Here is a 16,221-nt window from a genome sequence, read left to right on the forward strand (position 1 = left end):
CACGCATATTTTAAACATCGCTCTGCTGCTATCCAGTGCCTTTGATGAAGCCAAGCCCATGAAAGAGCAAAGAAGCTGAAATCAAGCCGCTAGTAAACATTATTATTGTCTACTCTTCTGTATGGCCTGTTTAGTGGCCTGGGATATATTTGGGGCACCAAGGAACATTTACAGAAGATCTCCAAGACTGAAATGCTGCAGAGAGGTCCTAGATTCCTGACACGGAGGTGTCTCTCTAGGTTGGGTGATCTCAATAATTGTCATTATGAACTTCATAATTTCATGTACAGTGGGAGAAAAAGAATATTTGCAGATTTTGTAAGTTTGCCCACTTACAAAGAAATGAAAGGTCTATCATTTTTATCATCGGTGTTTTTTAAATCATAGAGACAGAATATCAACCAAAAATCCAGAAATAACACATGATACAAATGTTATAAATTGAGTTGCAATTCAATGAGTAAAATAATTATTTGATCCCCAAGCAAAACATGACTTGAGTATTTGGTGGAGAAACCCTTGTTGGCAAGCACAGAGGTAAGACATTTCGTGTAATTGATGACCAGGTTTGCAGACATCTCAGGAGGCATTTTGGTCCACTCTTCTTTACAGACCTTCTCTAATTCCTGTCGCTTGACAACTCGAAATTTCAGCTCCCTCCATACATTTTCTATAGGATTAAGGCCTGAAGACTGGCTAGGCCACTTCATGACCCTAATGTTTTTTTTCTTGAGCCACTCCTTTGTTGTTTTGGTGGTATGTTTTGGGTCTCATAGTCATGCTGGAAGACTCATCCATGACCCATCTTCAGTGTTCTGGCTGAGAGAAGAAAGTTTTCATCCAAGATTTTACAATACATGGCCCCCGTCCATTGGCCCCTTAATGCAACAAATTCGGCCTGTACCTATATATCTATGATAAAAATTATAGACCCTTCATTTCTTTGGAAGAGCAGAGAAACAGCCCAATGTATAATGTTTGCACCTCCTTGCTTGACTATAAAGATGGTGTTCTTGGGGTCATAGTCAGCATTCTTCTTCCTCCAAACACGGCGAGTCAAGTTAATGCCAAAGAGCTCAATTTTGGTTTCATCTTATCACAGCACTTTCTCCCAATCCTTCTCTGATTCATTTAGATGTTTATTGGCAAACTTCAGACGGACCTGTACATGTGCTTTCTTGAGAAGGGGGGACCTTGCGGGCGCTGCAGGATTTTAATCCATGGGGGTGTATTGTGTTACCAATGGTTTGTTTGGTGACTATGGGCTCAGCTGCCTTGAGATCATTCACAATCTCCTCCCGTCTAGTTCTGGGCTGATCCCTCACTTTTCTCATGATCATCCTTACTTCATGAGGCGAAATCTTGCATGGAGCTCCAGACCGAGGGCGATTGATGGTTATTTTGTATTTCTTCCAGTTGGGAATATTCGCTCCAACAGTTGTCTCCTTCTCACCAAGCTTCTTGCTGATGGTCTTGTAGCCCATTCCAGCCTTGTGAATGTCTACAATCTTGTCCCCGACGTCCTTTGACAGCTCTTTGCCCATGATGGTGAGGTTTAAATGGAAGAAAGAGATTCTGTAGACAGGTGTCTTTTTTTTTTTTTTTTCACACATAACAAGGTGTGGTTAGGAGCACCTTCTTAAACTGACAGGACTAATCTGTGTACCACATGAGCATCTGCTGTAGGCAGTCTGTGGGAGCCAGAATTATTGTTGGTTGTTAGGGGATCAAATACTTATTTTACTCATTGAACTGCAACTCCATTTGTATCATGTGTTTATCTGGAGTTGATATTTTGTCTCTATCACTTAAAATACAAATATGATACCAATTATAGACCCTTCATTTATTTGTAAGTGGGCAAACTTGCAGAATCTGCAGGGGACCAAATCATTATTTTCCCCACTGTATGTTCATTTCAATCTAGCCTCTAATTCCACATGAAGAGGTGCAGGTCTGGTTCGCAACCATAAATTGCTTGAAAGGAAAATGTGGATGACCGCACTGAAATATGCAGAAGATCGCAGGAGTTAGTTGGAAATAGTCCATCAAAACAGACACTTATACAGCCGCCACAGGACAGGAACAGTGTTGACGGGCTGCACACTCCAAGCGCTTCACCACATGTGATTGCTGGCTGTGAGGACAGCAGCAGATAGCTGCGGCCGCTGATGACCTGTCATAGTAAATGGGGCTGGCGGCCGCACCCATCTGCTTTGAGATGCGACAGGAATCTCTGATTTCTGCTGCTACTTTTCTCACCGGCCTTGGGCTAGGTTCACATCTGTGTGGGTGGTTCCCACTGCGGGTCCACACCCGTACCCACATAGAAAACACACACTGGACGCATGCGGGTGCCATTAATCCTAATTGGCACGCCGCACGCACTGGAAGTCACTCCCGCACTGGGAACCGCACTGCGCTTGCGGTTCCCATGCAGGCTGCAATTTTTAATATGCTGCGGGGACCTTTTTCTCTACGTTTCAAGAGGCACAGCAGCCAATTCAAAGGAATGGACTGCCGTGCCCGTAAAAAAAAAACATGAATCGCAGAGCTGCATATATGTGAACCCAGCCTTAATCAAGTGTTCCCTTAGCCCCGGTTCACACAGGGGCGGCACGACTTGCAGGTCGCCTCACCGAGGCGACCTGCACACGACTTCCACGGCGACTTGCAAAACGACTTCTGTATAGAAGTCTATGCAAGTCGCCCCAAAGTAGTACAGGAACCTTTTTCTAAGTCGGCGTGACTTGCGTCGCTCCGATTAGAACGGTTCCATAGTACAGAACGGGAGGCGACTTGTCAGGCGGCTAGGTCACCTGACATGTGGCCCCCGTGTGAACCGGCAGTAAAGGAGCTTGTGCAATCAGTTTGTTACATGTGAGATTGGATTAACATATAGGGCATTATTTACAAAAGGCAAATCCACTTTGCACTACAAGTGCACTTGGAGGTGCAGTCGCTGTAGATCCGAGGGGGACATGCAAGGAAAATAAAAAACAGTATTTTAGCTTGCACATTGATTGGATAATAAAATCAGCAGAGCTTCCCCTCATTTCATATCTACCCCTCAGATTTACAGGGACTTTACTTCCAAATGCACTTGTAGTGCAAAGTGGATTTGCCTTTCGTAAATAACCCCCATAAAGCACACAGAAGATCTATTCCAAATTTTTGAATGTTTCTAACACAGATGGAAGGTGTTCAATAAAAAGGTAAATCTGACAAATACATTAATACATTTGAAACACGCTGACCTTTTACTAGCCAGGTTAAGATTATATAACTGTGTCAGTGGGCCGTTGAATGATTGAGCGGGGAACAAGGGGCTTATGACGCTTTAATTCCCCCCCACCTCCTGCCTCTCCTGCTGATTGGACGGGTTTCACAATTATAAATACTGTTTTTATCACACACTCTGCGGATCCTTATAATTGGCAATGAATTGTATATAAGTACCTGACACCTGCAGAGGAGTAAATGGTGTTTATTCTCTCTTTTGTAAAGCAGCTTAGGACTAAACACTGGTGTCCTTTGTAGTATTGTATGGTATAAATGATGATTGGTTTGGTTGGCATATCAGCCCATGGATGTGAGCAGACGGTGCCCGGTGTAGCCGGAACTTTGAGTCAGACGGAGAGGGGGTGTTTGTGTGTACTGGGCACCAGGAATCCTCCTCTCCTCCCCTTTCCTCTCCTCTCCTCTCTCTGGGAAACAGAATGTTCAGAGTGAGTCACTATTATCCCTAATCCTTTCTATCCCTAGATCTGCAGCTGCTACCACCACCAGCAACACCGTCCCCCGGGAAGGGGGGGGTCTGCTGCCTGGTAACTGAGCGTCTCCATACTGCCGCTATTTATACCCTACATCCCAGGATATGCATCTGTGTCAGGCTTTCCTGCTGTGCCAGGCCGGATCAGCAACAGGTCACCCAGGCTCATTATTACTGACTTTATTTATTAAAGTTGAGCTCCTGGTGAAAAAAATACAAAAATAAAATTTGCCCTGGCAATGGGGCCCCCCTCTTTTTACCTCGAAGGGTTAACCACTCATTTTGCTTAGAGGATGATAAATCAGGTGATATTCTTGCCTTATTCCACACTGGCGCAGACTTCCTTTTCTTCGAGCGACTGGTCCCTTGGAGGGGCAGGACAAGGTCATCTAGAGCCCAGGGCAAACATGCCACACTGCACCCCCCCCCAGCATTATGTGTCAGCAAAAATTGAGTACTAATCTGCATGCCCCCCTCCCCAAGCATAAATTCCCCCTCCTCCCAGTACAAAGCTGCCCTCCTGCTCCAAATCCCCCCACCCGGCAAAAATCATTGCCGCCCCCCCAGCACAAATGCTCTACCCCTGAAATTTTCCCTACTAGCACGAATCCCCCCCCCCCCCCTATAAAAAAAAATCACCCTTCCTAGAACAAATCCTGTACCCCTCAAATTTCCCCTCCTAGTACACATCCTCTCTCTACCCCCTCCCCACTCCAAATTCCCCCTCTCAGCTAAAATTCCTCCCCAATCCCCCGTCCTAGCACAAATACCCCCATTCATCCCTACTAGCACGAATCACCCCCCCCCCCCCAAAAAAAAATAACCCTCCTAGCACAAATCCTATACCCCTCAAATTTTCCCCCCTACTACACATCCCCCCCCCCCCCCACTCCAAATTCCCCCTCTCAGCACAAATTCCTACCCATCCCTCCTCCTAGCACAAATACCCCCATTCATCACTACTAGCACGAATCCCCCCCCCCCCCCTCCAAAAAAAAAAAATAAATAACCCTCCTAGCACAAATCCTATGCCCCTAAAATCCCCCTCCCAGTACACATTCTCCCCCCCCACTCCAAATCCCCCCTCCCAGCAAGAATTCCCCCCACAATCCCCCGTCCCAGCACAAATCCCACTCTTCCCAAATTTCCCCTCCTAGCACAAATACCCCCTACTAAGGAAAACCGGTGTATAGGCGCTGCAACCTTCCCACATAAAAGCTCTGCTGGTGCTCTGACCTTGAGGCTGCCGACACCTCCAACTTACCAGAATAAGGAAAGGGATGGTCGGCACTCGGGATGACATCCTAAATGGTATTTCTTTATTAAATACATGTACAAAGCTGTAAAACAGCCTACACGCTTCAGACGTTAGTCCTTAGTCATGGCGTTAATCCCTACTAGCACCAATCCCCCCCCCCCCCCAAAAAAAAAAAAAAAAAAATCGCCCCTCCTCGGACAAATCCTATACCCCTAAAATTCCCCCCACTCCAACTCTCCCCCCCTCCCAGCACAAATCCCCCAACAATCCCCCCTTCTAGCACAAATCCCACTCTTCCCAAATTTTCCCTTCTAGCTCAAGTCCTATACCCCTCAAATTCCTCCACCTAGTACATATCCCCCCCCACTCCAAATCCCCCCTCCCAGCACAAATTCCCCCACAATCCCCCCTCCTAGCACAAATCCCACCCTTCCCAAATTTCCTCTCCTAGCACATCCCTACTAGCACAAATCCCCCCCCCCCTCCAAAAAAAAAAAAATTCCCCTCCTAGAACAATTCACTCCCCTCTCTACCATATTACCTCTCTAGCGCAACCCCCTCCTTGCTGAAATCCTCTTCCCGTTCTCAAACACAAATCCCTCTAAAGCACCCCCCCCCCGCCAATTTTCTCCATTGGGACAATTCTTACCCCCTGTCGCCCCCCCACATCCCCCCTCCCAACACAAATGCCCCCCAATCCCCTTGCAGCCCCCCCCCATCTCACTTGATACCATAGTGCCCAGGGCAGCCGCTTCTCCTGCCCACCCCTTGTCCTGGCCCTGGCCCCTTTTCCCTTCGTTATCTGACATCCTCCCGTACAATGCAGGACCAGCATTTGAGATTTGCTCCAGGAAGCCAAAAGACTGAACCAGAGAACGTCCTGGTTACAAAGTGTGGTAGAAGTTTGTGGATTGTCAGAACTGTCAGATCTTTTTTTTCAGATAAAGAGATAGGACTAATGACACACATGTATGGCCATGTCTATGGGATTCTTTAGCCATTACCCAAATATTATTGTTTTACATTTCCAATCTTTTGCTGAGTCTATAATGAGAATTGTGCTGTATTAATGTTACCATTGTTTTAATTGCGGCATCTCACAATCAGGAAAGACTCTTTGTTTGACATGATTGGATCCGAAGGGTTTTCTGTATTCCTGTGTTTGATTATGTCAGATTCAGTATCCATCCAAAAGGCAAAATGATTGCTAAAAAGACTTAGAGCTAAACTCCAGGCAAACAGATGTAATCTATAGAAGGGAGCTGGATTACATAGGAAAGGATTTGTATTTCTGCCCATCCAGTCTTAAAATTTGCACAGCTCTGTCACACAGTCAGTCTGGCAGGGCAGGGGACTACCTCTGCTGCAGGTCAGTAACACCGACCGGTCTTATCCCTCCCCCAGCCTGTACCTAACCTGAAAGGAGAAGCAGCAGACTGATGAGATCATCTTTCTCTCACTCTGCTCTCTCCTCCTATCAGCAGGTTTCTTGTTAGCAATGCAGCACACCTGACTGTTCCCTTTATGCTGCATCTCCCGCTTCTGATCTACAGCATATTACAAAAGGTTGATTTCAGGTCCGATTGTGGTGCTTATAAAAACTCTTAGCTTCAACTCTTCTGGGAAGACTGTCCACAAGGTTTAGGAGTGTGTCTATGGGAAGGTTTGACCATTCTTCCAGAAGAACATTTGTGAGGTCAGGTACTGATGTTGGACAAGAAGACCTGGCTCGTAGTCTCCGCTCGAATAAATCCCAAAGGTGTTCTATCAGTTGAGGTCAGGACTCTGTGCAGGCCAGTCAAGTTCCTCCACCCTAAACTCACTTATCCATGGCTTTATGGACCTTGCTTTGTGCACTGGTGCGCAGTCATGTTGGAACAGGAAGGGGACATCCCCAAACTGTTCTCACAAAGTTGGGAGCATGAAATTGTCCAAAATGTCTTGGTATGCTGACGCCTTAAGGTTCCATGCACACTGGAGCTCATACACGGCCATTTTTTTGGAGTTTGGGCGTTTTTTTTTTTTTTTAACAGCCCATAAACTCCACTCTGTTATGCACACATGGCCTTTTTTTTTAGCTTTTTTAGCTTTTATCAGCAGTGGAATTTATGGGCTGTTCTCTGATCGCCATAAAATCGCGTTCAAAGTGCTGTTTTTCTGACCATGAAAACCACTAAATGTGCGGTAATAAGCGTTATGCGTTCTATTTTTTCAATGCATTGTGGGGGTTTGGGAATACATTGTGGGATTTTTGGAATGTCCTCTGTGTATTTTTATTGAAAATGCCCATAAACGCTAAAAACCTCTCATAAACGCTAGTACAAAACGCTGTTAAAATCGCGTTTTTTCAATCGGCGTTTTCTGCCAGCAATCTGGCGTCCAGAAAAAGCTTTTTTTTTTGAGCTCCAGTGTGCATGGAGCCTCAGAGTTCCCTTCACTGGAACTAAGGAGCCAAGCCCAACCCCTGAAAAACAACCCCCACACCATAATCCCCCCCCCCTCCACCAAATGATTTGGACCAGTGCATCATCTTTTATATTTTACCAAACAGTTGTGTTTTTGCACATTAAAACTTATTAAATTGTATTTTTCCACCCAAAAAATTGTGTTAAAAAAACAGCTGTGCGAATATTGGGTGATATAAAAATATGCAACGCCCATCATTTTATTCTCTAGGGCCTCTGCTTAAAAAAATATATATAATGCTTGGGAGCTCTAAGTCGTTTTCTAGCAAAAAATAAAAAAGATTTTTACATATATGTGAGAAATGTCAGAATGGGTTTGGGAGGCAAGTGGTTAATTCTCGTCATCCATACGGAGTGGTGGGATATTGGGCTGAGCGGGCTGTCAGCTCGGGGTAAGTGGCTCACATCTGAGGGTGGAAGTAACATGTACAGATGATGCTATTAATAAAATCACAGATAACTCTGGAGAACCTGCAATGGAAAACGCAGGCCTCAGCTCCTTTTTTTTTTTTTCCCTGACTGCTTTGACTTCCTCGCTTGTTCTGTCACACATTGGACGCCTAAAAGGGCAGCAGAGTCTGAAATAGTGCTGCAGTTTGGCAACTACGGCTATTTCTGGTGGAGCTGAGAGTTCCCGGGAATCACAAGGACTCGACATCTGCTAGGAAGCTCAGGGGGGTACCAGGTGGCAGACGGGTGTGTGTGCGGCCTTTGTACAGCGCCCGCTCTCACCTGTGCCGACTTTCATGTCGGTAGCAGAGATGAGTGCTGGGCAGTGGGTGGTATGAGGATCTGTAGAAGGAGCTTACACAATTTATGACTTCCTGCAGTACATCTCATCTTCTGCATTGCAGTATTAATTGTATTTGTGCCAAAATATTGCACTATAAACCGATCGGCTATAACTTTATGACCACTGACAGGTTAAGTGAGTAATATTGATTATCTTCATACAGTGGCATCTAATAGTTGGTGAGATATATTAGGCAGCAAGTGAACATGTTGTCCCTGAAGTTGATGTCCCTGGGCACTTTCTCCCCCTTCCTGCCCATGCCAATTTTCACCTTTTCAGCGCTGTCACACTTTGAATGGCAATTGCGCGGTCATACAACGCTGTACTCAAATACATTTTTTTTTATCATTTTTTTCCCCACAAATAGAGCTTTCTTTTGGTGGTATTTAACCACTTTAAGACAAGCCGCCGTAGTTATACTGCGGCAGGTTGGCTCTATTGTGCGATAGATACAGTGGGTGCGCGTGTGCCGACGGGCTTGGCCCTGGATGCCGCAATGTCCGCCGGCCACCCGCGATCGCTCCACAGAGAACCAGAACGGGGTCACCGTTCTGTCAGGGGAATAGAGAGAGTCTCTTCCTAGTGATCAGGAACAGCGATCTCTCTCCTCCTCCAGTCAGTCCCCTCCCCCCACAGTTAGAAACACCTCACTAGGGAACACTTAACCCCTTGATCGCCCCCTAGTGTTAAACCCTTCCCTGCCAGTGCCATTTATATAGTAAACGCTCGCCCAAAGCTTGTCCCCACAATCGCTCGTGACAGAATGAGAACGGGATGTGTGTGTGTAAACACACACACATCCCCGTTCTTTCAGGGGAGAGGAGAGAGATCTTGTGTTCATACTAAGTATGAACACCGATCTCTCTCCTCCCCTAGTCAGTCCCCTCCCCCCTACAGTTAGAACACACACTAGGGAACACAGTTAACCCCTTGATCGCCCCCTAGTGTTAACCCCTTCTTTGCTATCGACATTTACACAGTAATCAGTGCATTTTTATAGCACTGATTGCTGTATAAATGTCACTAGTCCCAAAAAAGTGTCAAAGCTGTCCGATCTGTCCACCGCAATTTTGCAGTCCTGCTAAAAATCGCTGATCACTGCCATTACTAGTAAAAAAAAGAATAAGAAAAATGCCATAAAACTATCCCCTATTTTGTGGACGCTATAACGTTTGCACAAACCATTCAATATACGCTTATCGTGATTTCTTTTTTTACCAAAAATATGTAGAAGAATACATATTGGCCTAAACTGATGAAGAAATTAGTTTTCTTTACATTTTTTTTTTTGGGGATATTTATTATAGCAAAAAGTAAAAAATATTGTTTTTTCTAAATTGTCGCTCTTTTTTTTGTTTATAGCGCAAAAAATAAAAAACGCAGAGGTGATCAAATACCACCAAAAGAAAGCTCTATTTTTGGGGAAAAAGCTCTATTTTTAGGCTGTACTGATGGGCACCGATGAGGAGGCACTAATATGCAGTACTGATGGGCGCTGATAGGCGGCACTAATATGCAGCACTGATGGGCACTGATAGGTGGCACAAATAGGCAGCACTGACGGGCACAGAATGGTGTCACTGACGGGCACAGAATGGTGTCACTGACGGGCACTGTTGGTGCTGCACTGATCATCAGGGCACTGATGATCAATGCCCTGATGATCAGTACAGGCCTCCCCTGAGAGGAAATGCTGCTGATTGGCTCTCCTCTCCTCAGTGTGAGGCGAAGAGAGCTGATGAACAGCACTTCCGTGTTTTCATGTGATTGGACACAGCGGATCACATGGGTAAAGAGCCGCGTCATCGTCTCTTTACCCAGATCAGGGTCACACTGTGTCCCAGGGACACAGCGTGTCTGAGATTGGCGCGAGATCACGGTGAGACTGGGCGACCATCAGATGTCGTCCCAGAACAAGAGTGGATCCCGCCATCATTTGTCTATATGGTGGGCGAGAGTTGCTTAAAGGAGAAAAAAATGGCCATCTCAGTTTGTGGTGTATGGGACTGTGTAGCCGCAGACCGGTCTGGGTGCCCATAGCTGACTCGTGTCCACAGCCAAAAGTGCCTACAATGGGCACGTGAGCATCAGAACTGGACCACAGAGCAATGGTAGAAGGTGGCCTGGTCTGATGAATCACGTTTCCCTTTTTTTTATCATGTGGCTGGCCGGGGTGCGTCACTTACCTGGGGAAGAAATGGTACCAGGATGCAGTATGGGAAGAAGACAAGCCGGAGGAGGCAGGGTGATGCTTTGGGCAATGTTCTGCTGGAAAGCCTTTGCTCCTGCCATTATTGTGGACGTTATTCGAAACACACCACCCACCTAAACATTGTTAGTAACCAACTACACCCCTTCATTGAAACGGTCTTCACTGGTGACGGTGGCCCCTTTCGTCATAATAATGCACCCAGTGGCACTGCAAGAATGGTTTGAGGGAAAACGACGACGAGTTTAAGGTGTTGACTTGGCTTCCAAATTCTCCAGATCTCAATCCAATCGAGCATCTGTGGGATGTGCTGGAAAAGCAAATCCCGATCGAATTGGATTGGGGGTTCCTTCCTCGCAATTTACAGGACTTAAAGGATATGTTAGTGACGGCTTGGTGCCAGATACCACGGCATACCTTCAGAGGTCTAGTGGTGCCCATGCCTCGGCCGGTCAGGGCTGTTTTGAGTGGCAAAAGGGGGACCTACTCAATATTAGGTGGGTGGTCATAGTTATGGCTGATCAGTGTATGTGAATCAAATAATAAAGGGGTACCAGCTGGCCTAGAATATACAGATAGAGGACAGGAAGAGTGGAGGGCTCTACCAAGGAAGGGTGGAAAGTATGCCAGCAAAGGGTAAAGCCCTGCCCATGCTTTGCTCATTCCAAGTACCGGTTTACTTTTATGTCTCCCTCTTTTCTTCCACCTGCTGAAAGTTGAAACCAGGCTTCCAGTAGGAATGCCTTACCCTGCGTGCCAGCCGGCCTGTACCTGGTCGCATAACATTGTGCACTGGGTGGTGATGCGTAGCAACTCGTGACACCCAGATCATGGAAAGGTCATTAGTGATTGGTTGCTGGGCACTTCTGTATTTTGCTCATCAGTGTATTTTTTTCAATCCTTTCAAATTAAAACTTTTATTGGCTGCGCAGGTGAAGTCATCCAGGTCACATCTCCAGGGAAAGTGATATTCCTTCAGGCTAATGGAAATTGGTGGGGGGGGTGGGGGGGTTAGAGTTTTATAGGGTAAGTCCACTTTCCTGGGGAATAAAAAATTAGCAAATTAAAAAGAAATTAAAAAAAAAATATATAGTGTATATAATTGCCACAAAAGTCGTATTGTAATTGAATGTTATTAAAAATCACCTTTTCTTTTCAATCTGCAGCCGCTGTAATTTTGTGTAAAATGCAATATGACAGCCTGGAGGCGCTCTGTACACAGATGATATACAGAACGCCTCCCAGAAATGTAACTTCCTGCTTGTGTGATTGGCTTAGTGATTTTCCCAGAAGTCTGCACTAAGATACAAGTCAGATTTTGGGCATCCCCTGCAGCAAAAATGTCATTTTTTGGTGAGATACCCCCAATGGGAAATCGCATCTAAAGAGATGCAGACCCGGCCACTTTCCTCATTGGAGCCCTGCAGGTGCAGCGACTGATTGATAATTGTAATGTCACTCCTATTTATATCTTCATTTTGCACATGGACACAAACAAACAGCTTTTTTCTTTGGAATAACAAAAGGTAGGAATCTGCAACGAAGTTTGTTAAAATCCTTGCAATGTACAGAGATCACCCAGAGGGAAATGTTTTTTTGTTTTTTTTTTTCCTAAACAAAACTGGAGTTACTCTTAACAGTATTGTTATTGCATACCATAATTGTAAGATGTATATTATCTACTTTGCAGATGCTTGTCCTGACCCCCTTACCAGCGAATGTGATTAATTAATTTCCTTCTTCCATTCTCTTCTAGGTATTATTAACCCAAAGAATCCTAAAGAACCAGCAAAAAGTTTCAGCTTTGATTATTCATACTGGTCTCACACTTCGGTAAGTGCTCTGTACATTGCCTGCAGCTTGTTCACATAAGACAGTATGTAGTGACATGATGGGTGCCTTGGACTCGAAGGGGATGATTTACTAAAACTGGAGCACTCAGAATCTGGTGCAGCTGTGCATGGTAGCCAATCAGCTTCTAACTTCAGCTTGTTCAATTAAAGCGGAGCTCCACCCAAAAGTGTAACTTCCGCTCATTTGTCTCCCCCCCTCCGGTGCCACATTTGGCGCCTTTCGGGGAGGAGTGCATACCTGTCTTTGACAGGTATCCTGTCCCCACTTCTGGGAGACCACGGCACGTTACGTCAGCAGCTTCGCTTCCTCCGCCGCTGGGCCAGTAGGAGAGTGCAGCGGTGCCAATGCACAGTAGGGACCCAGCGTGAAGCCATAATGCTTCACTACCGGGTTCCCATACCAGGAATGGTGGCGGCAGCACCCGACAACTGATGGAAACATCAGCTGCGATGCCGACATCGCTGGAATCCAGGACAGGTAAGTGTCCTATTATTAAAAGTCAGCAGCTGCAGTATGTGTAGATGCTAGCTTTTAATTTTTGCAGGGGTGGGCGGACCTCTGCTTTAAGCTTTGACAAAAAAATCCTGGAAGCTGGTTTGTTTCTATGTAGAGCTGCACCAGATTTTGCACTCAAGTTTTAGTAAATCAACCCCAAAGTGTTGCCTTCTGCAGGAGTTCATTATTGTTGACTGAGCTGGCAGTATGGAGTTCAGCACCACACAAATGCGCACAATGCTGGCCTTTCTTCCTTTCTTTCCTCTGAATGCAGAGGTGCCACAGTGTCTGAATGAATAATGCTGCAACATCAGTTCATTTTTACACCTCTTATAGATGTGTCTCACCAAGTGCATCTTTTACAGGCCTTTAAAGGCTCACTAAAGTACATTTTTTTTTTTTTTAAATCACAAACATGTTATACTTGCCTCCACTGTGCAGCTCGTTTTGCACAGAGTGGCCCCGAACCTGGTCTTCTGGGGTCCCTCGGCGGCTGTCTCGGCTCCCCCCTGCAAGGGACTCAACACTTTCATGCAAGCTCCCTCGCATGGTGTTGAGTGCTTGCGGGCGCGCTCCCGTGATACAGCCGGCGGCCATAGCCGCTCACTGTATCACTCGGCCCCGCCCCCTGGCACGCCGCGTCATTGGATGTGATTGACAGCAGCGCGAGCCAATGGCTGCGCTGCTTTCAATCCATCCACTCTAGCCAATCAACGGCCAGGCTGAGCGGCGAAGAGTATGTCGGGGGCGAGCGGGGGACTTTCGAGGGGTCAGGTAAGTAAAACGTGGGGGCTGGGGGGGCCGGTATTGTCAGATGTTTTTTCACCTTAATGCATAGAATGCATTAAGGTGAAAAAACTTTTACCTTTACAACCCCTTTAAATGTTGGACAACGGGTTCACCGAATTCCCCCAATACCCAGCAGCTCATATTCTCCTTCCCTTTGCTCCCCTACTGTTCTGTTTGGCTACCATAAAAGAACTTCCAGGTATAGGGGCACATATAACAAATGAAATTGTGGCACAAAGAAAAGTCAATGCTAAAACCACATGAGTTAGTCTCTACCCCCCTAGATAAATGTGAAGACACACTTGTGTAGCATAAGTAGTTCATAAAATGTTCATAAGAAGTTCATAAAAATCCCATCAGAAAGGTGTTGTACAGTAGGCAGCACCATCTGCGATGGGAACAAATCTCTGTAATTGCAAAAAGGAACACAAGGGGCGCCAGTTAAGTGCAGCATCTGGGTTTTTGGCTTTTTAATTGCAAAATACCGGGGTTCAGCACCCAGTAGATCGTGGACAGGTGACTAGTAGATCGCGGTCTGGGCTTGCTGACCCGCCATCTCAGAGTACCAAACAGAGTGCAATGCAGAGGAACTACTTGTAAAGTTGGATCTGTAGTGGGGAGCGCGAGCCGCAAAAGCCGATTCCTCCTCTGTAGTGGAGCATACTAGCTCATTATGAATAACTTACCTGAGATCAAAGCCCCCACAGCCGTCCTCGTACCCCGCTCCAGCCGGCGACATCTCTACCGGGGGTTACTTCCAATCCCAGCGCCGAGCTGCCGGTAACGGTACACAGACTGAAGCAACGGCATTTGCCCCAGTGCGCATGTGCCGATGACATCTCCTCAACCGTGCAGGTTTAGGAGATATCCAGGGTAGCTACAAGTAAGCCTTATTATAGGCTTACCTGTAGCATAAAGTGGTTGTAAAGTGTTTACAACCACTTTAAAGTGGTTGTAAACCCTAGACAAAAAAAAAAAAAAAACAAGAAACTGCTCGACAAAGGCATAATGAGCTAGTATGCTAGCTCGAAGCCCTTGCCGCGGTCCTCGTTCACCGATCCGGCGGCCGACATCGCTCCCGGAGTTACTTCCGGGTACTCAAGGCTCCGCCGATGTGATTGGCCGGAGCCGCGATGTCACTCCTACGCATGCGCGTGGGAGCCGCCGGTAACGGCACGCTCACTGAAGCAACAGCACGTATGTGCCATTGCTTCAGTTTGCTTCAGTGCCGATGACGTCCACACATATAAATACAGGGGATAGCTCCTAAACCGTTCAGGTTTAGGAGATATCCTAGGTAGCTACAGGTAAGCCTTATTATAGGCTTACCTGTGGCAAAAAATGTTTGTAAAGGGTTTACAACCACTTTAAGTTTGCCTACCCCTGCAATAAACCCATTGATGCTGTAGTTAGCTGGCGCCCCCTTGTGTTCCTTTTTGTAATAATGACTCGCTACTTTTTCTTTCCGTGTGACAGCATGGGTACTTGATGATTGGTCCAATGCTGTCACATGTGGGCAGCAAGAGAATCCTCATCTCTCTGTAAGCTCTCAGTTGTGATTCCGAGCTTACACGGGACCATTGCTGCCAGTGGCTGAACAGTGTGAAGGTGAACGTGGAAGGAAGTATGGCACAGTTGTTTTTCTTTTCTTTATTTTAAAGTGATTCTCTAGCATAAAGTGAATTTTTTAGAATAATAAACATGTCATACTTATCTGCTCCATGCAATGGTTTTCCACAGAGCAGCCCCAATTCTCCTCTTCTCCCGTTCCCTGCTGGTCCTGGCCCCCCCCCCCCTCCTCTGAGTGCCCCCATAGGAAGCCGCTTGATATGGGGAGCACTCATGTGGGCTAGCTCCTGAGCTGTGCTGTGTGTCCATTGACACACACAGCGTGGCTCTGCCCTGTCCTACGCTCTCTCTCCTCACTGACAGAGGAGATATGATCACAATATACAAACATCTAAATAGTGATTCTATCATTGGCAAAAAAAAAAAAACAATTTAGACTCGTAGTCACTAAGGAAGACAGGCTGCCACTCAATGAAATTGGATGAAAAGCGGTTCATTGTTCAACTGTGTAAAGCATTAGAGCGGTAAGGATGTGGGACTCCCTTCCACAGTTGGTACACACATTGACACAGGTTGAACTGGATAGACTGGTGTCTTTATTCAACCTCCCCAACTCTGAGATTGTATTTATACAACAATGACTGTATAAATTTCAGTAAATGCTGTAGGCCAATTGTAATGTATGTGTGATGAGATTGTACAATCCTACATACTGTTTTCTCTGACAGTTTGAGTATTGTACAGTCAGAGTCTCTCTAATTCCACCTCTGTCGACCTTTTGAAATACGTTCTGGGTTTTAGGGAATCCCTGCTTATAATTACTACATTTACAGCTCACGGTACATTAAACAGCACATTGAAATATAGGAATAAACAAAAGAAAAAGTTGTGTGGCCTAGTTTGAATACTTGACATCCACTCTTTATAACACGTATTTTCAGTGACAGTGATGTAATGGAATAATAATAAAGGCTAGAATAGAAATTCCGAAAGAGAAAATTACAATGTTCCCTTACA

At 45.9% G+C, this 16,221-nt stretch overlaps 1 protein-coding gene across 14 annotated transcripts in view; it reads left to right on the forward strand.

The window, feature by feature from the left end:
- KIF1B (kinesin family member 1B) overlaps nt 1–16,221 on the forward strand; it is a 277,895-nt gene that overhangs the window by 95,279 nt on the left and 166,395 nt on the right. For all 14 annotated transcript variants that reach the window (XM_073603542.1, XM_073603543.1, XM_073603544.1 and 11 more), the window contains exon 3: nt 12,254–12,330. In XM_073603542.1, coding sequence (XP_073459643.1) covers nt 12,254–12,330 — 77 coding nt within the window. The remainder of the gene's footprint in view (nt 1–12,253; nt 12,331–16,221) is intronic.

The sequence above is a fragment of the Aquarana catesbeiana genome, linkage group LG10 (assembly GCF_042186555.1).
Source record: "Aquarana catesbeiana isolate 2022-GZ linkage group LG10, ASM4218655v1, whole genome shotgun sequence".
NCBI lineage: Eukaryota > Metazoa > Chordata > Amphibia > Anura > Ranidae > Aquarana > Aquarana catesbeiana.